Source organism: Oenanthe melanoleuca, chromosome Z (assembly GCF_029582105.1).
Source record: "Oenanthe melanoleuca isolate GR-GAL-2019-014 chromosome Z, OMel1.0, whole genome shotgun sequence".
In the NCBI taxonomy this organism is placed as follows: domain Eukaryota; kingdom Metazoa; phylum Chordata; class Aves; order Passeriformes; family Muscicapidae; genus Oenanthe; species Oenanthe melanoleuca.
This window is the reverse complement of record NC_079362.1, coordinates 37,099,801-37,121,423: the sequence shown is the minus strand read 5'-3', so window position 1 is coordinate 37,121,423 and position 21,623 is coordinate 37,099,801. Positions and strand designations below refer to the sequence as shown.

Sequence of the window (21,623 nt, the reverse complement as noted above, 5' to 3'; positions counted from 1 at the left end):
AAACATTGAATTTCATTATTGTTTAATGAATTTACCTACAATTAAAATAAAACTCATCTTGTCATTGCACAGAATGCTCCTGCTCTACTTATTAAAGTATTATCTATCCGTTTTCTCTTCAAGATAGCACTTAATTATCATATCAAACCAAGTATTTCTTAATGTTAGATCAATAACTTAAACTTATGGTCGGGGCAGTTGGAGTGGCAAGGGAAGCAGCTGTTTTGAGAAGCCTGACTGAATACAGCACTGTCAGAGATATACATATCTAGAGGAGGCCACGACTGTTTTTGTCCTCTTTTGACATAAACCACTGTCATCACTTTGTTCAATGGTGTACCAGTTACAGAAAAAGACATAATAAAGTGAAACTCAGTTATTTGGAAAGGCATCCCTTCTTACAGGTATGAGTTCAACACACAGCTGTGAATGACACACCTAAAAAACCACAGAAAACATTTGTGTGGGATGTTTGGCATTTGGTTTTTTACTGTAAATGCATATCAGAACTAACTCTGAAACTAACTTATTGTTACTCTGAGTAATAAGAGTAACAATAGATATTTTTCTGATCATCCTTCAGCACGGTCTGCATCAGTAGCTGCAGTTCAATTGCTTGTGTCAATATAAACACAAACACATAAACATCAATAGGAAAACCATGTTAAAACTGAGCACAAAATAAACATCAAAGAGAGCTCTGCAGTGTAAGGCACATAAAAAAAAAAGCTAATGTATGTTAGCAATTTCATTAAAAAAGAATTTAAAATCACAGTTATAAAGATAGTAACAAAAAACTCCACTGGTTTGTGAAGTAATTCTTTACATATAGATTTGTGAGTACAGTTACAAGTGCCATCTTGCCACCCTAAAGAATTCATTGATATTATGCATAAAAATATTATGAAGTTTAACTCCTGACAATTAAATGATGAAAAGTTCTTTCTTAGTGGTTTGCTGCTTTTGTGGTTTTCTACTCCCCAGATTTTGCATTACCTGACAATACGACCAATGTTACCTGAAGTTTCCCAACAATAAAACCAATCCTCAAATCAAAACCAAAAAATAGCTAAGATGCACAATCATTGTGAGATTCAAAACAAGGGAAAAATCAGGCAATATATTCTTACTCTTTTACAGGTGCTGATGCCAGCTATATTCCTGCAGCAATCTTTCCTCATACAAGGGGGGACTGGGAGCCCAGAATGGGACACAGACCTAAAATCCTTTAGAGCCGCATGCAAATATTTCACGTCTTCGCTGAGATAACTCATTGTTTTATTCTGTTGCACCATTAGGAAGATTAATTCTGAAAAAAATAATTGGAAAGACTTCATTTTGTGCAACTGTTTGAATACTGGAGCTGCACAGAGGGTGTACAATATCAAAAGCCAGCATAAAAACTACACAAAGTAGTAACACTGGGCGTGCAGTGCTGACATGCACTACCAACTGTTTTGAGTAAACCCATTTGCTAACACGCAAATGATGTTTTACAGAAGGGCTATCAGCAGTACACAGGTTTAATGACTATCAGGCTCTTCCTTTTTTAATATGCGTGGCTTCCAAGTTTGAAGGATCCATTTACTCATACCCTGCACATTTCTCACTAATAGTAAGGAACAGTAATGAGCAGAGTGGCCAAGGTTTATCGAAGCAGCCAAATCACATGTCAGAAATTGACATAATTCCAACTCTTGGATAACTTGCCAGGGAAATAAATGAGGCCATGGTAAATGAAACAATCAAGCATCTAAATTTCTGATGCTTGCAAAAGGGAATTGAGGAATTTATGAAATGAGAGCGTCCCTTAGGGTCTGGTTCCACAAACTTTTGTTTTGACTGATCATGCAACATTATTTCATATACGGCAAACCCCATTGTAAAAAAAACAACTAAAACTGAGTAATTTTTAAGGCAACACACCCACCCATACACACACAAAAAAATTAATTTTTAAGTCCTAAAAGAATCTGAAGGCATCATTCTTCAATTTCAATATTCTTTGAAAACATAGTAGACTAAGACATGGGCATCTGTGTTTTCCGCCTGTCCATATTCTAATCCTTCAAACATAGTATTATATGTAAACTCAGTACACATTTTATTTTCACATTTGAGCCACACAATCAGACTTCTCACCTACAATTAGCAAAAGCAGTTATCTACAAAGCTACACAAGTACAAAAGTGGAAAGGGGAAAGTCAAATTCTAACTGGCTATCAGTAGTAAACTTGTGATTGAGAAATAATTTGGTATAGAGAGCAAGATTGTCTTGGAAGGGACTAAACACTCTAGGAGCAAGATTGCCAAATACATGTCTCCCTATTGTCTTGTAGAAATCCAGGAATACCAGCAAGGTGCCTGGGTCCACATTTGGGCAGCAGAACTGGGAGAAGGCCTGGACTCAAGGGTGGCCTGAGGTGTGACCACTCACAGGGCTGGGGCAAGTAGTTAGAAGGCATCTGTCAAGAGGCAGACTTGTTTTAGAGACATTTATTGAAGTGGGATTCTTCTCACTGCGCAGTTCATTAATTATATTTATATATATATATATGTATTTAAGCATGAACTTTGTTTAATATGCCTTGACAGATAAAATAAAAATTCCCCAACAGTAGTTTAAGCAGAAAATCACTTACTATTTCAAAAAATGTTTTATTTTCTTCTGAGCCATGCACTTAGGGTTTGGAAACAAAATTTCTGTTTAGTCTGAAGGAATAACACAATTCTTCTTTCATAAAATTTCCATATTCTAATACTGATAATACTGATCTGGCATAGTATTTCTTCTCTCGGTGATGATAGATTAATTGCTGGAAAAATGGCAATTAATTATTTGCTTAGAATAAATTTGAGTGGATCAAGATACTATCCGTCAAATATTTTTAGGCAGATATTAAAAGATACTATAAAATAGACCACCATTTATACTCCAAGCGGGTAGCACACTGAGTGATTACTACCCTCTTCTATTTACCACCTTTATACCTGGTGTTTTATGAAAAATTACTGTTTAAGAAACATCCAATATTTTAAAATGTTCTAGTCTAAAAAATAGATTTTGTACAAAGTAGTGTCTGATTTTCTGATGGAAATTGTCCATTATTGCAAAAGTGGTTCTAACATATTTTTAGCAAGGGGGTTTCAAAGTCAGAATTCATCACCACTTTCTCCTACACATTGCACTTTACTGGCAAGAGACAGGGTAGGAAGAATGACAGAAACATTTAAAAATTTTCATGAGTGTGGGTCTTCCAGGGTTATATTTATTACATTCATCCATTGTGAATTACTGAGAAAAGTACACATGTTCAGTCTGGGATGCTGTTCTCCAAATGTACTTCTACATTAATTAAATCTGCAAAAATAATATAAATAATTAAATATCTATGCAATCAGCAAATTTTAACATATGAACAAAAATTCAGGTGTGAAAGATGAACCTCTGATTTTAAAAAAATCTATTGAGACAGCATTAAAGCATTCAACAAGATAAGGATACATATAACTATAAAGGCTAACATGTAACTATGAACATCACATTCATAGCACTGGTAGATTTTTTAATAATATCTTTAAATCTGTAATATTCAAGTATGCACAACCACGCACTGAAACTTGACATAATTTGATTCTATTCAACATACATTTTCAACACCTGCGGCATTATCTTAGAAACACTTCCACTGAGACATTATAAAAATATATTAGAAACATCAAAACAGAGACTACTCTCTTCAGTACCTCCATCACACATACACACTTAACTAGAGGTGAGAGTTACATCAGAGAATTCTCTTCCTAGAATTTCTCAATCTGTCCTTGTGTAGAATATCCACAGAGAATATACTACTATACAAGAATCATAATATTGTCAAATTTCTATCTAGTCACTGCAGAGATACAAGAAGAAAAGTTTTATTTGCCATGGTCGATTCCCCACCTCCACCCGCCCTCCCACCCTGCCTCAACATGACACAAGACGGTGGAAAAAGGTTGTTTTCTCCTGCAATTTCCTAAGTATAATAAAGTTCAGCATAACTGTGAATCCATCACTCATCCATCACTCTAAATTTGGGGCAGTCTGACTAGATATCTACCACTTCTGGGCTACAAAGAGCATATTGGCAAAGAGATGTAGACAATTTGCAAAGGGTTCAAAAATAGCAACACTTCATTGCAGACAGCACAGAAATGTACATACAGGTACTTTCACATCAATCTTGGTTTTCCCCAGTCTATATCTCTTAAATTCTTTATTTTCCTGTCCATGGAGAATGAATCAGAACACAGTAAAGCACAGCTATACAGCGTAAGTATGATCTATAAGGTAACAAAAGTCAAAACAAGTTCAGTAGAGTGGTCTTTGAGCCCTTGCAAAAGAAAAACTAAAAAAAGAAAGAAGTTGTCATACCCCAATATACAAGGAGTAGATACTAATGCGATATTCCATAAAAAAAACCTTACACATTTTCTATCTTAACTGAAAGGATTCTTCTGTAGAATGCTATGGCTATGTTTAACCTGTCACCCATGTCTAGGTGAGAGTTTTACACTTAATTATTGTTATATGTACTGCAAATTTTACCCAAATATAAAAGCACGTTAATACTCCCTTACAGTAACAGTGGGTCTATCAAAACATAACAAAGGTTTGGTAGATGATTAATCTATCACTGAATTCCTTCTGTAGTTTATTTTACTTGACATCCAAATAATATTTTTACAGAACTGTGCCCTGAGAAAAACCCTGTCATAGTATTTTCTTGTGCCACGCTAACCACTGCTATCTAGATCTTCCAAAAATACACCAGGAAACAAGATTACAAAGCACCATGGTTCTGCTTGTCCTGTTTTGCAAGGAGAGAAATATTCAGTGACATACATATGTTTACAAATTTGTTTTATGTAAGAGCAAGTATATTGGGAGTAAAATTATGGAATACTATGTCTGAAGTAGTTTTTTGATAATCCCTCCTTTCTCCAAGAGGTTGGTTCATTCTCAGTCTTAATTACTGGAGGAAAAGCCTACCCTTTGGAAAAACAGTCTCTGAAACAGACTTTGCTTGAGGACAGAAATGTAATCTCTGATGGGTATGGTGGAGCTCCAGAGCCTGCTGGCATGGTGCAACTGAAAACAGCCCTAAAACTTCCACACTCAGGCTGATAAAACTAAGACTTTAGTGAAAACATACTTTATCAATTGCAGCGCAGAGCTCAGCAATCGTCAGTGTGCTCCATTGCATCCAGATAGTCCTCAAAGAATTTAGTTTTAAGGGCTATTTCACCCTTGAAAATAAAAATCAATCATCTTGATAGTTTTTTTTAAAAAGTTACCATTGGCTCAGAAAAACAGCGGTAGGTTTTGCTACAGGCAAAGAAATTCCCCAAGCACAGGAACTAGCTAAAATTCTAAATGTCTTTTTCTTCTCATATTTATTTTTTGTCAAGTGGGACAAGTGAGTAATTATTGTTTGTTATACAGTTGTGTATCAGCATCCTCCTAACAAGGAATAGTGAAGGGACTGGTACTTAGAAAGGAAATAAAGAGTTTATTTCAGTTATATTCAAACTATGCATGCACCATATCACTTTTGAATGAATGTTCAGTTCATTCTTTCTAAAGCTTTCATTCAATATTTATTTAGGCAAAGCTGCCATTGATTTCCCTAGGAGCTTTAGTTATAAAGAATAAGAACAGTGAGATTCAGGGCTATTTTTAATTGAAACAAAAACAACCCCCCCAAAAAAACCAAACAATCAAACATAAACAATTACTAAAGATTGCTTATTCTTCTAAAAAAATAAGGGTAAGTAAATCCCATTATGATTACAAAACTATTGCAAACTAGACTACTCCATAGCAGATAGGCTTCCTGTCATTGATTGGAGTGAAAGCCACAGTTTACTGGCTTGAAGTATTAAAAGGCCTCCTAATCTAAATAACATTCAGTCTAGATGGTAGGAAGGCTTTAAAGTAACCATAAAAGTACCAGGATATTTTTATTTGCTTTATTATTGTTTTATGAAAAGAAATGCTGTAGGTATTTTTTCGCGTATTCTGGTATTGTGGTTTTGGTTTTTGCTTTTTTTTTCTTAATAGTGTCTCTTTCACTCTATGTTTTTCTTTAGAATTAAAAAAACCTTCGGGTTTTGACAAGACTGGGGTTAAAATGGAGCTTTAATCATGGTTTATCAAAGGAGTGGAAAGATCAGACTGTCTCAGGTGGATAGAACAGTCAGTTTCAGCTTATTTAATTTAATGAGATTGCACTTTACCAGGACATTGTATATGGTCAAAATATCTATTTCACACTTTCGGGAATGAAAGACGGTCTCACTGGTAGGACACTTCCAGCTCCTCACTTAGTCCCTATATTTTGTCTAGGGCTAGCAACAGCAGCAGCCTTAACCCCTGGGAAATCAAGGAGAACCTTTGTTACCAAACACAGAAAAGGGAGACTCAGGAAGTGTTAGCAGCAAATATGAATGAGTCGCCAGGCATAGCTGGTGATTACTGCACAAGAGAATCAATATAGCTTGGTATACTTTTTTCTAATACTTATTTACAGTAGGATATTTTGACAGAGCTGGAACCCATCTCATCTAGTGTAGATGTCTACAAAGCATACAGATGACCTAGTTACTCAGACTCTGTCATAATCAGTAGTGAGCCAAATGGCACTTTCACACTGCAAATCGCCTTTGCATGTGATTTCTTCCTTCCAGCTTTGTCATGACTTCTCCATGTAAGATATAATTTTTTCTTTCCTATGACTAAAAAGGGATTTAGCTGGCTCAGATACAAATATCAAAGTTTCAGATTTTTAATTTCAGACAGATAAATCCCAATTTTCTTGTCTCTGCAGAAGACAGAAGTTAGTCGCATATCTCAAAAGTAAGTCGTATTTGCAAATAAATGAAACAATGACATTTTCTCTTCTCCTGCTCATCTATAATTTTATTTCTAATTCCAAAAGTTTTTGAGCTTCAAACTGGTATTTTCTTATGAGTACACCATAGCAGTAAGCATCATCTGACCTCTGCCATAATTAGTAATCCCGAAGAAACCAACTTTAGCCTCTCCCCTCAAAATTTTCAGATAATTACAGAATATCCATATTGAGCACATCCAGTCTAATATAACTTGGGATACAGCAGAATCCTACAGGTGAACTAAACCAGTGTTTTGGGCTCCCTGTGTGCAATTTGGTTTGTCTAGAGCATCACTTCTATAGTGCATGTTCCTCTCAAAAGGTTTTACTCCTGCTGTCTTAATGAAAACCTCTGCTCCAGGCCTTCTTTAATAACAACATATTCTGTTTTCTGTCCAGGTGAGGTTTATTAGGTTATATGGCATCTACATAGTATTTTTTGGTACCATGTTTATCCACGTATTTTATGAGATTTTCCTTTGTTCTTTAGGATTTCTGGTAAAGGTGTTCTTTCACAGTGGCGCTGAACAGGTCAAGCAAATACATATGGTGATTTCTTGTGGCAAATATTAAACTAAATCAGAAGAAAAAAAATAACAAAATCTTATTTTTAGGAACAACTAAGGTTTTAAAAAACACTTTCTACTTAGATTTAGAAGAGGACAGAGAAACATCTAAAAAAGTGCAAGATCTTCTTCAGCTATTGGCTGAAAAAAGTAAAAAAATTAAGTAATACAAATAAATTCAAATATTCCAACATGCTGTTTCTAACCTACTTTTCCCTCAAGACCCCATATGCAAATATTTTAATTGCTAAAATAATATTATAGAAACAAACAGGCACTCTAACAGCAAGGAACAAGCAATAACTTATTCTTGAGCACAACTAAATAACAAGATCTACTTAATGAAAAGTTATTAGACCCGCTACCCAGCTGGATAGATTTTCTAACCATATTTTTTCTCTATCCTTTGAGACTTAAAGCCCTAGAGGCCATTTTCTTCACTTGTTTATTAAATGAGTATGATACTTAAACAATAATTTTGTTGTTCCTAATTTTAATCTACTTAAAATGAAGTTTTCAGGATTTCAATCACTTTTCAAATTATTGCACTAAAAATTCTCTTTAAATATATTACAGACAGTATAGTTTTTAGCTCAGGTCCACACAATATTTTGGTTACTAAAAAATAGCATACCAATTTGTAGAAAATACTTAAAACTCTCTTCTGAAAAGCAAAATAATTGGACACTAATCTTCCACTGTGTTTCACAGATTTAACTCAAGGTTACTGGCCTCAACTTTAACTGATAACAGATGACCTACAGAGTATTCTATAGAGTGTAACATTACCTGTAAGGGTGTACTTGCACATACAAAAAACACAAACACATGACATATAAGTAAGAATGATAAAATACATAGAAATAAAACAAGGCAGAAGTAAAATTTCAGTAAACCACAGTTGGTTAAACCCAAGCTGTAAAGTAAACAGAGCAAAACATTTTCCTCTTAACAGCATGCTGTTCCTCCTATATGTTTTATGTTATTTCCAAATTTAGAAAGACAGCCCTTGTTATAATGATATTTATCAAATACATATCAGTATTCTGAGAAAGACATCTCTTCTTCAATTTTTAACCTAGAAGTCACACATAGGCCCTGACTGCCAAAATTACAAGTTACAAAGAAATCTTGTATTTAAGAATTACCAGATCAATTTACCAAAACACTTAACAGTGCAAAATAAAAGCAATTGTACAGTTGTACAGAAACTCATCATAATCAGTGTTTTCACTATTTTTTTTGCTTTCCCATCTCGCTTCATAAAACAACTGAAAACTCAGAGGGATAAGCAAATTTAAACTTTTCAGTTCAGAAACATCTTAAAGATAATGTGCACTTCTGGAGTCAGTGACAGACACAGACATGATTAATTTTAGTACTTGTTATTTCTTCACCATTTTTAAAAAATTGCCCAGAGTGTTCTAGCAAGGAAAGCCCTTTGAATTAGTGATGGCTCTCACAGCTCCTACCTCTGTTATCACCCTGTTAGTTGAGAGCAGCTAACATTAAACATTAAAACTACTGAGAAGCAATTCCAGCTTTCCCAAAATCCTGCATGATACAGCACACTAAACTCTCAGATCTATGAGCAGCACAAATGCACAGGTTTATTTTGGGAGGAAAGAAAAGGAATATTGGAAAGATTTAATGCTTCTTGACTATTCAATTATTCTTTGATTTGCTTGTTTGGAGTGAGGAGGTAGCAGGACTGAGAAGAGATAGGGGGGAATATTTGGCCTATTTTTTCTCATCTGAACTTGTTAGAAGGTAAGATTGAAGTTTTTTCAGAAAATGAATCAGTAGACAGAGTACTGGCAAGTATACCATATGAGATATTGTTCAGGCTTTGGCTGGGGTAGAGTTAATTTCCTTCACAGTGTCAAGTATAGGGCCACGTTTTGGGTTTGTGCTGAACACAAGGTTGATAATATAGAGATTTTTTTTTTTGTTGCTGCTGAACAGGGATAACACAGAGCCAAAATATTTTCTGCTTTTTGCACTGCTGCAATGACAAGGAAATTGAGATGCATAGAGGGCTGGGAGGAGACACAGCCAGGACAGGAGACCCAAACTAAACAAAAGGATATCCCAGACTATATGGCACCATGCTCAGCATATAAAAACTGGGGAAGGGAGAGGAAGGGGTGGGGGGAGACATTTGGAGGGATGTCATTAATGTCTTCCCAAGTCACTGTTATGTGTGATGGGGCCCTGGTGTGTTGAAGATGGCTGAACACCTCTACTTGTCCATGGGAAGTAGTGCAAGCATTCCTTGTTTTCCTTTGCTTGGGTATGTGGTTTTTGATTTTTCTATGCACAGTTACAGAATTTCAAAACATTTTGAGTTGGAAAAGACCTGTGAGGGTCATCAAGTCCAACTTTTCTCAATCCACAAGTTTTCTGTCTTTCTATCTTCCTCATCTTTGCCTGTTGGGGGAATCACTGAGAGGCTGTGCTGGGCTTGGTCAATGACTGGAGTCAAAATACCACAGACATGTAAATGTAGGACAAACTGTTTGTGGATTGTTTCTAATGCAACAGAGAAATGTCTGGAAAGAATATTAAACTTGATACTATGATAGAAGCACACATTATTTTTGAGACTTTGACAAATCATCTTAGTCAAAAATTGTCTTTCTTGTGGATGAACATAGATGTAGGCTTACGTACGCTTATGTAGGAAAAAAAGAAAGAAAGCAGAATGGCCATGTCTGAATACTTATGAAGACATGAAGAAGTTAGTGCTTCCTTTGGACCTTTTGACTGACATTTAATCAAAATACAGTATGTCCTAACCTACACAGCAAATGTAATAAATAATTAACATATAACCTACTTCATTTTCTTCTTGTGGTTGATTCTATCATCATTCTATCTCTGAGAATCTCGTTATCCGTCTTTCACTTTCCTCCAAACACGACTTAGCCAATCATGACCAACTTCACTCCACCCATCCAGCTGACTGGGCTCAGGGACAAGTATATTCCTGGGAATTTTAAAGCCTAGAGTAATGGGATGTGAATTGTTGATTATACTCAGTGCAATCAATCCAAGGCTTTTCTGTGAATTCTAAGCCTTTAAAGTCTGAAAAAAAGATTGATAGATTTTTCTTCTGGTATTAGTTTAGATTTCATGTTGATATAAGTTTTTGATGTTACTGTACAAACAACATGCCAAATATACCAGCGATGTCTGTAATGTTTTATTCATGTAAATAATTGCCCAGAGATGGCCTGATCTCTGATGAGAGCTCCATTGCTCTCTCATAGCAGAGACAGATGATAATAAACAGAAAATAAATATTAATGAGGTTAAAAGAAAATTAAGGAAGTGACTACTTTCTCCTCCCCTCCAGTTCACATCAACCACAAACTAACAGTAAAAGAAGTACATTTTAAATTACATTGTTTTTGATAAACAACACTTAAGTTTATTTTAATATCATTCTATATAATTCTCAGTGAGTCTATGGAACTGTTTAGTACCAATGATAAACATCAGAATGGTATTCATTTCAAAATTAATATACAATGTTTTCCTTGTAGCAAGTAATCCCTTCCCAGGGGATAATGCTTGTACAATGACTTGCATCTGATGGGATAATCATGGTATGTGTTCACTCAGTCCTCTATCTGAAAACTTCAGTTTCATTAATAGTCATTCTCAGTCAGCTTTAGAGAAGTCCTCTAACCTAGCATTAATGAGAAATTCCTGTTATATAAAATAAAATCAACAGCAATCATAGTAGCAGTAGCAGAAATAATAAACATTTATGCGTTTGTAGAAATTGTGAGCATCATAGTACACATGTGAAAATCTGAATTCACAAAGCCTTCTGTGAAACTGGGGAGTTTTAACAGAGGAGTAGGTATGCAGAAGTAAGAATTTGCATGGAAACTCCCCAATTCCTCTTTATTTCCATCCACTGTAACAATTTCCCTTAATAATTTTCAGTCACACCTGACTTGATGTGTATAGAAGGTTTAATTATGTTTTCTGTAACACTTAAGTTTTAGAGAGTTTAAAAAAAAAAAACCCTGCACCTACTGGAGTACCAATTTCTGGCAGGTTCTCAAGTGATGATTTAGTAACTTGCTGATTTACAACAGCAGAGACAGTTACCAATAAAATAAAAATGTCTCGTAGCTCCAGTGGAAAAAACTTACAGTGGTACTTGCTTTGCAGGTAATATTCCATTTCAATCTTCCATTGAAAACTCACACTTGACCTTATACAATTGCTAAGACTGCGCACTTCAAACTTACTTCAACTACACTGGAAGTGCAATTCATTAGGAGGAAGAGAGTATTGGAAAACTCTAAGCAGCACTACTATAGAACTTTTAAAATATTTGAAATTTCAGAACCAATTATTACTTGTCTGGGTTGGAAGTGTCAGTGTTAATTTTCAAAGGAACAAACAAACCACAAAACAAGACCCTAGAAATAAAATTTCATGTTTTAGATTGCAAGGTCTGTTAGATCCCAACAACCTAAGAACTTCAAAGTAATTTTACTCAAAAGAGGAATATTGCAATTTCTTTAAGACAAATAATTTTGAACACATCAGTTTTTGATCTAAGAAATTTTCTTTGGACAAGTGACTTAGTAATATTACCAATGATGCTTCAAGATGACATTTAGTCTTTTCTTACTGGCCACTGGCTTTAAAGGCAAAGCAAAACTAAAGTATTCAGGATCTATTTCTAAAAAAAGAAACATAAAGTAAAACAAGAAAAATATATTAATATAGAGGGAAAATTAAAGACCTAGCGTATTGTCTTTGATGTTTGGCAGCCTACTGGAAAATCTAGCCATCAAAATTCATTCAAGAAAATCAAACTTTTCCTAGTGTTGTAAATGTGTTTAAGTACATTAGTGCCAATAGAAGTAGTAGGAGTGGAAGCACTACTGAAAATTATTTCAATTCTTGGTTAACATCACAAGAAGAAAGGAGCAAAGTAAGTTCAGGTAGGTAGATAATGGCTCCTGCATGGATCCACCATAATCAGTAATTATGAAAAACCTTTTCTCCTAAGGTAATTTTTTTAATTGTAACACACTAATGAAATTCACACCACAATACTTCTGATGTAAACTGTCACTTCCAGAACAAACTACCTCTCCTACAGAAATTTTCATTCTCAAAACAATATATAAAGGGGTTCTTTTTCCAGATTAGATATTGAAAATTAACAATATGTGTTAGGTGGGCCAAGTTCTCTTCATAGTTTATTGTTCATTATCTAATTTAAATAATTTAATTTATTCTTTCCATATTAATATCTTGCCTGTAGCATGGGCAGAGTGCTTGCATTTTCAATTCAGATGAATGTTTTGACATAGTAGGTAGGATTTATACCTAAATAAAAATACATTGCATTTATAAATAGTAGCATATCTGTTCATTCAATTCAACCATTTGACACAGGATTTTGCCCTGTTTTTGAGATGTGTGTGAGCAAGACAGTAGTTTATACGTGATTTGTTTTATCCTTCAGAATTCTATACTGGAAAGGAGCTTGAGTCTCTTCCTCAAACCTTGCTTCCTAAATTGTAAGAGTGACCTCTAGTGCTTTACTGCTTTGCTGTGTGATTCAAGTCTTTTTTGCAATGGTTTTAATATGCCTCCCTGTAAGCAACTGATTTAGTTTCGTGCATAGTGCCAAATGCTATTAATGTGCAATTCAATTATCATGGTCTTGTGAAAATGGATGTATTCATAAACTGTACAATGCAGAATGATGAAGAGAATTAAAGCTGTGACTGGATTGCAGCAGGGTGTTTAACAAGAGGAACTTAGTATTCATGTTTAGGGCTACACTATGCACTTGAGTATCAAATGAGATATCATTACTGAATGACAGCACAAGATCATTTTGGTGCTGCAGTGTGAATGTCTGGCTCATGGGAGCATGTTTAGTTTACAAACCATCCATATGCAAAACCCTAGGCTACAGATCCATTGAGCACTTCAAACTTCTCTGCTATTGCTCAAATGTTTCCAGGGAGCTGTCCCCTGTCACCGGGCTGTAAGGTTATTCCTGAACATTCCTCACTGCTTTGGCATGCACTTTCTTCCCACAGAAGCATTACTTCAGCCCTTCCCATCCCTGTGATGCACAACCAGTGCCTTAACAGGAAGGGGAGAAAATATGTTCAGTTCAGGTTATGAGCATCTGGCATTTAAGCTACTGCACTACCACAGAACACAAAATGAAATCCTTCAGCTTTTTAAAGCCAAATCAAATGGAACAAGAATAACTCAGTTCTATTACTGAATCATAAAAGCCCTAAAAATTAATTTCTTAGTAAGTTTTTTTCTTTCTTAATTTAAAGATAATTAACCTAATTTAACACTGGAAACAGAGATTTTCAGATACAGATATATATGTGTGTCTATCTATCTATCTATCTATCTATCCATATATATATATATATATATATATGTATATATCTGATTTGCCTCCTAGAGAGCAGATTGTCCTTAAAACTGTAGTCATGGTCTTTATTTTGGGATACCACTCCACTGGCTAACTCATTTTAAAAAAAACGACTTTCTATTGTAACTGTTAGCATTCTCTTCTGTAGTCATGCATGAACAATACTCTCTAAGCAATCAATGCAGACACCTTAAAGTCCTGCTATCCACATTTTCCCCTGCTACATACATTTCTACTGCTTTTGAGCTGCGCTGTGACTGCCATTTAAGTTGAGTGCCAGCTTAATCCAGGATATGCAGATACCAGCTTTCAAAATTTTCAAATGCTAAAACCCACTACACAATAGAAGCATTGCACAATAGAAGCCTGCCAGTAATATCCGTGTAAGAAACAATTCCCTGGAAAATACTGCACTTAAAAAGAGAAAAGAAAAAATGAAAATACAGCTGGACATGCATCCCTTAGCAAAATGCTGCTTTCAGATACTATAATACAGCAAGATTTATAAACAACATTCTGTACGTAGACTCATGACAAAAATCTATAGAAGAGTTTAGAACATTTTCAGGCTAGCAGTTTGCTGTCATGATTTCAAAGCATTAAGTGTTTCAAAAATTATATTTATTGTAAATTAAAAAAAAAAAAAATCCCACAAGTTTTCAACACACTCTGGATTAAGTTTTAAATCATATGCAATACTTACATTTATTCCCTGCCACTGCCATGAGCTGGTGATGAACAGACAGGAGAAAGAGCAGCTTCAGGAATATTTCAGTGACAGAATCCATGTTCACATTCATTGAGGCACCCAAAAGAACCAGAGTATTCGGAGACAGCTGTGCTGTACTTCAGTTCTGCTCCTGCCTCACCGCCTCTCCCCGCCTCTTTTTTGCAGAGCTTCCCAGGCCAGACACCTCAGCCCAAGGCGCTCCGCATCTCCCGGCACACGCAGCCCCGGCTCTGCTTCTCAGCCTGGCAGCAGCGAGCCCTGAGGGGCAGGAGCGAGCTCTCCCCGCCGCTGCACAGAGGCACTCGGGGCGGCGCGGGCAGCCGGCCCGGCTCTCCCCCCTCTCTCCCTCTCTCCCTCTCTCTGCGCCGCTGCCGGCGCGGCGCTGGACACCCCTGGCGGCGGCAGGTGGGAGCCGGGCGGCCGGGGGGCGGCGCCGGGCGGGCGGCGGGCGCGGAGCGGGCGCTGTGGCCGCCCTGCCCGGGCTCTGCCCGTCTCTGCTCTGCTCTATCCGCGCTCTATCCGCGCTCTGCCCGCCCTGCCCGGGCTCTGCCCGTCTCTGCTGCGCTCTATCCGCGCTCTGCCCGCCTTGCCCGGGCTCTATTCCCGCTCTGCCCGTCTCTGCTCTGCTCTATCTGCGCTCTGCCCGTGCTCTGTCCGCGCTCTATCCGCGCTCTCTCCGCGCTCTCTCCGCGCTCTGCCCGTTCTGCCCGTGCTCTATCCGCGCTCTCTCCGCGCTCTGCCCGTCTCTGCTGCGCTCTGCCCGCGCTTTGCCGCGCTTTGCCCGCGCCCTGCCTCGTTCTGTGCGCTCTGCCCTCGCCCAGGCACCTCTGGCTCTGCCTGCTGCCGAGCTTTCCCTGGTGTGGTAATTTTTTCTCTCTTTTTAAATTTTTTTTTCTTCTCTTTCTCTCTCTCTCTCTCTTTTTGGTTTTCTTTTCCTTTTTTTTTTTTTTTTTTTTTTTCAGCTGCAAAAGCGTTGCAAGTTCTTCTCTCTTAAAGAAAAGCGATTTGCCTGTAGGAGAGAGCCTAAGCCTGCGAATAAAATGAGAGCCTGCCTTTACTTGAGAAGTGAGTGATTGACTGCCCTCAGAAAAAGGCACTGCCACTGTCCCTGGAGGGCTTTATCGCTATTAATGCTGGCATTAAAGAATAGCATTCTCAACTCCTAAGAGTAAACACTTAAACATAACATAAACATACGATTGCACCTGGCTTTCCCAAAATACTTTAGCCCTCAGATACCACATAGAGCATTTTGCTTTCTATACTTTCAACAGAGGGAAAGCACTCTTTAAGCTGCCCATTGCTTGCACTTGGGAAATAGCTTCATTTGAGAAAGAGCTTCGGAAGAATTTTAGATCATTATGTTCTAACTGTATCCTAAAAGTGTGTGGTTTTGGTTTGAGGTTTTGTTTGGTGCTTGTTTAAAGTTTTTTCGCAAAACAGGCTGAATTACTGTATATGCTAACCCTAGAGACATTATTTCTCAAGTGTGAGAAATTTAACTGTGTATTAGCCAGCTCATGACATTAGCAAGGGTAGAAGCTGCGTTGAAGGACCACATCAGTGGCCCCATCACTGCTGTTTCTGCAGTGTTTACGTTGTGTGTATGAACTACCTATATTTTGGCAGAAATTACCATGACAATACACAACAAAGCTGTGTGCCTTGTGACTGTGAGATGTATAAAAAAGCAGACTTATAATTTGTATATTCAGCCCAGTGGTCCAAACTTTGTCTTCCTACTTGATGTGAGCTATCTAGCAGCTCCTATATACCAACGGGATTTTCCATCCTAAGTGACACTGCTGTCTGTGGGCTAGACACTAAGGCACAGTGTTGCTGAGTGTCCCTCTTCCATGTTGCAGAGGCTGCAGAATTTTCTGCTAATTGCCATGTAGAACTCTTTGGTGTCAGGAATAATGGTGGGATAGAGATGAAACGTGAACTGAGCTCCCAAAGCTTCTGAATTTTTGTTGATTATTTAAATCAGTTTCCTCACCCCTTGAAGGATGCTCTTATTATGCTCTTATCTTCAGAAGTAAGAGTAAAATGTGTTCTGGTTTCATGCTACCTAAGCCAGATTGTGTTAGGTGTTATAAAAATGCATTTCTACTCAGCCAAAACAATTTAAAAAATTTGAAAGGTGATTAATGCAGATTTTGTTACATTCTTTTAAAAACAGCAAATCAACACAATTAAGAAAAAAAAGGCCTATTTCTAAATTGTTATATTGAGTAGAAAGTTTCAAGTGAAGTTAATAATCTATTATGTAGCTGGCCTTCCATTTCTCCATGTCAACTTTTATTTCAATGAAAATGTGTGGAGAAACTGTATTAAAGATTATGTGAATCATAACCTGCCTTCCAGCTCTCCTAAATCATCCTTTAAATTCTACATTCTGTTTCCAGAGTTTAGTACAACCATAGAGTCACTTGTCCAGCACCTGGATTTCTTTGCTATATAGTTCCTTGAGTTAATATTGACCTTCTAACTAAATTAATATGAGCATAAAAATGTTCCATGTGGTGCATCCCATCTCTAAAGAATATCCCATGAGATGGTCCTTGACTATGCAGCTAGACAAAATTTCATGCTTAAAAATAGGACAAATATCACATAAAATCTTGGCAAGGACTTTCAATGTAATGATGTTCTTTAGGATTAGCTCTAAGGTCCCCAGGGCTTTGAATCAGGAAGAATTATTATTCTGGTAATGTAATGCAAATTCAGTAAAAAGGCCAGTGCCATTGTGGGTAAATATTTGTCTTATAAAATAGCTTACAGTCACCAAAAAAGAACATCTAGTAGACAAAGGTCACCGGATTTTCTGCCTTTTTTTTTTTTTTTTTTTTTTTTTTAACTGAATTGCATGCAATACACATGGATATAATGTACTTCTGTAATTATGGCAAAGCCAGTCTTAGAATGAAATGGTATGCCCAAACTTGTATATATGTTTCTGTTTGACAGACAGAATTGCAGAAGTCTATACAGTATTTATCTGTAATATCAAGACAGTAATCTATTTATCCAGGGATGAATCTATGGTATCTGGCACTGGTAAAGTGCATAAAATAGCATAGCTTGACTCACACAGAATATTGCAGCCTTCTCTTTGCTTCTGTATCATATCTTCCTCCTGAATCCATGAAATATTTCTGCTCACATAATCTTATCTCATTTGCCATTTCTCTTCCATACAGTGTCCAGATTTTTCACTAACTTCTGAACTCCCCTTTGTGAAACCCAGACAAGCCTCTTTTCCTATTGTAATTTTTAAATTTCCCCCACTCTTCCAGTGTTTTGCTTTTCTTCTCATATCCTGCTTTTGAAATTTCCCCCCAAACACCAAAAAACTTACTTGTTTTATTTGCTTTTGAAATGTAGCATTATGATCACTTGACAGAGAATCCTTCCCAGCTGACCTTCATCTATTTGTTCTTTAGAAAGTGTGGAAGTTCCCTAGAAAACTGTGTCTTGTTACAAATTAATACTTACAGCTAAAACATCTGCAAAATTCAGTTGTTCAAAATTGAATTAGTTGATCTGGGTATAGCCAGCCTTCATTTAAAAATGAAGGACTTTATAGTAAAGTCCTTTTTCTTTAAAACTAATTTAAAATTCTTTACACTGTGGCATTTTGTCTATAAAAAAGAAACACTTTTAAATCCATGCTAAGAATAGTCCTGGTACTATTATGATCTGCTTATTAATTGTAAATCAGTTTTTCAAAGGACAGTTGTTTCTGGTATAAAATCCACTTTACTAAGGACAATATTTTTCAGTGTATCACAGTTATTCTATACTACACATTATTTATGAACAACAAAATAATAGTTTTCTTGAAAAGCACAAATATAGAAGTATGAAAAGCCAAAGGCATCCATACTGTCTGACTGACTGAGAGTATTTATTTTATTCCTTCCCACTAAATTCCTCATCCAAAGACGTCAACCAAATTTTAAAAAAGCTGTTCTCTTAGTACCTTCCCCACCTCACCTTTCACTAATTCAGCTCCATCAAGCCCACGTTTACCATCTAACTAGCAGCGACACTGCAACTTTATTTCGGGAGACGAGAAAGAAAGATACTTTTTTTTCAAACGTTTATGTTCGTCTTTTCCTATTTAGTTTTCTTGATCCCCCCGTCTTCATCATGGCCCTGGTTAACCCTCCTTCCAGTGCCACCTGCTGCAGTCACATTGGTACTGCAGGCTGCTCTTTATAGCATCTAGCAGTATAATGCAGCTGGAGAACGTATCTTTTTGATGCAGTCGAATTCTTTCATGATCATGTAAAATCTTCCCAGCATTATTCCCAACCCTGCAGAAAAACACTGCTGTAATTGTCTGCAGAGACTGCAGAGAGCAGAAATGCTCAAAGACAAATATAAATCAAAAATAAATGAACAGAAACACATAATGCCAGGTACACTAATAATGATATTTCTAATATTTTTAAGCCATTCTAAAGAAAAAAATTGAATTCATGTCTGCCTTATACTGCTACATGTAGTTTTTAATCATATAGCTCTATATAGTAGGTATGATATAGAGTAAAAATTGATGTTCAGAAATAAAGGTGGCAAAACTGCTAGTCTTACCAATGTTTTGGGGTTTTTTTTTAGTTTGTTTTGGTTTGTTATTTTCCAGTAGGGTCAAGATAGCATAGTTTGTCTTATTGCAAAGCTGCAAATTTTCTTTCAGGCTGTATTTGTTAAAAGGGGAGGGAATGGAAGCCATCTGTGTATGGCTCATTTTACCACTTATTGCAACTACACTTCTTGCACCTACACTAACGACTTCATTAAGGATTTGAAATCTATTTTTTTCTCAGACGAGACACAAAACACAAACCAGAGCAGACATGACTCCATGCACCTAAAAAAGAATTCATGTCTTTAACACTGTTGTAAATCTGTGTTTGAAGGTTATAACAAGATATGTGGCTATACAGAGTTCTTTTGCTGCTGATGTCTGACCATTCAGGTTTTTTTCCTGAAAGGGTGCCATGAAAATTCTGGAGACAACTTTTTTTCAGGTTTTGTGAAAATGCTTCCTCTTAGTCCTTGTGAATCTTGCCATTTCACAGTCAAGAATTTTATTATTTCCATCATAAATGCTCTGTGTATTGTGGCTCCCAACACAGGAAATAAATACGAGGTACTGGAAAACATACACAGAATCATAGATTCTTTAAATCTGGAGAAGACCTCTAAGATGATTATTTAACCATCACCTCAGCACTGACATCTATGCTATCAAATCGTGTCCACAAGTGCCACATCCACATGTCCCCTAAATTCTTTTAGGTATGGTCACTCCATCATTTCCTGGGAAGTCTGTTACAATGTCAGACTACTCCTTCAGTCAATAAATTATTATTAATGTCCAGTCTAATCACCCTGACACAATTTGAGGCCATTTCCATTTTTTCCTGTTGCTGGTTGCCTGTGAGGAAGCTGACCCTCACCTGGCTGCCTGCTCCTTTCAGGGAGCTGCAGTGATAAGGTTCACCCTGAGCCTCCTTTTCTCCAGGCTAAACATCCCCAGCTCCCTCAGCCTCTCCTCACAGAACCTGTGCTCCCTTACCAGCCCCACTGCACTTCTCTGGACATGCTCCAGCTCCTCAATGTCTTGTTGAATCAAGGGGCCCAGAACTGCACACAGCATTCAAGGTGTGGCCTCACCAGTACTGACACAGGGGGACAATCCCTGCCCTGCTCCTGCTGGCGTCACCATTGCTGGTACAGTCCAGGATGCCACTGGCCTTCTTGGCCACCAGGGCACACACTGGCTCAGGTTCAGTTGCTGCTGACCAGCACCCTCAGGTCCTTTTCTGCCAGGAAGCTTTCCAGCCTCTCTGCCCTCAGCCAGTAGCACTGCCTGGGGTTGGTGTGATCCAGGTGAAAGACACATCCATCACCTTGCTGAACCTCATGCTGTTGTCTTCATTCCATTGATCCAGCATGCCCACATCCTCTGCAGGGCATTCCAACACTCCAGCAGATTAAGACTCCTGCCCAACTTGATATCATCTGTGAACTTAGAAAGGATTAATTTTTTTCCCCTGTCCAGGTCCTTCATGAAGATATTAAACAAAACTGGCATCAAATACTTTTCTAAATATTAAATATGTAATAGTGACAATAAGAAGAATTGTAATAGCAACAATAATAATTATAACAACAATGATAATAATAAAACAACAGTGTTTAGTAAGTGTTTTAACATATCACATGTGGCATGGGTATTTTTTAAAAGGGTGTTATACAAATTAATTTGTAGAAATAAGTGCGTGAATAATAAAAGGAAGCAAGAAAACAGGGCTTTGGTCGTGGAGGACTTGATGCTAAGGTACTTTGGTGATTTTGTTCCTAATTAGACCATGTCTTGAAGGATAGAATGTCTAAAGGCATGGAGATTAGAAAGGCACAGTGAAGGCATAAAATATAATATGGATTTATCAAAGGCAGATCATAGTACACAAAGAGTATAGTTCTCTTTGATATCTGATTCCTTCCTAAAGGAGGAATATAAATTCTTGACATTGGATGCATATGAATATGATACTGTTATGATGTTTCTTTGATAATGTAAAAAAGATGGAGGATAGCAGAGGATATGTGCAATGAATCAGAAGGAAAGGCAGTAAAGGAAGGTGAAAAAAAGTGTCATTTATGTAAAAGCCTTGCTTAATATATTCATTCATGGCTACAGTGCAAATAGCAGGAACAGGCTTGTGGGGCTTATGATTTGGGAGACTTTTAGGAAAATACACTCAGTGTAGGAAAGGTATCACAGAACTGACCTTCCCAAAGAAAATTTGGAGAATATTCAATAGTAAAATATGCAAGAATGTGCATTATCTGAGGCTGATATTGATGACACCAGCTGTTAGTTCTTTAGGTGGATGTGCAAGATTCTAGCTGAATCAGCCAACTCT

At 37.0% G+C, this 21,623-nt stretch overlaps 1 protein-coding gene across 1 annotated transcript in view; it reads right to left on the bottom strand.

The window, feature by feature from the left end:
- Positions 1 to 14,983, bottom strand: part of CNTNAP4 (contactin associated protein family member 4) — a 203,585-nt gene extending 188,602 nt beyond the window's left edge. Inside the window, exon 1 of the mRNA XM_056513630.1 lies at positions 14,653 to 14,983. Within this exon, the coding sequence (XP_056369605.1) occupies positions 14,653 to 14,749 (97 nt within the window). The 5' untranslated portion in view covers positions 14,750 to 14,983. The remainder of the gene's footprint in view (positions 1 to 14,652) is intronic.
- Positions 14,984 to 21,623: the final 6,640 nt, after the last annotated feature.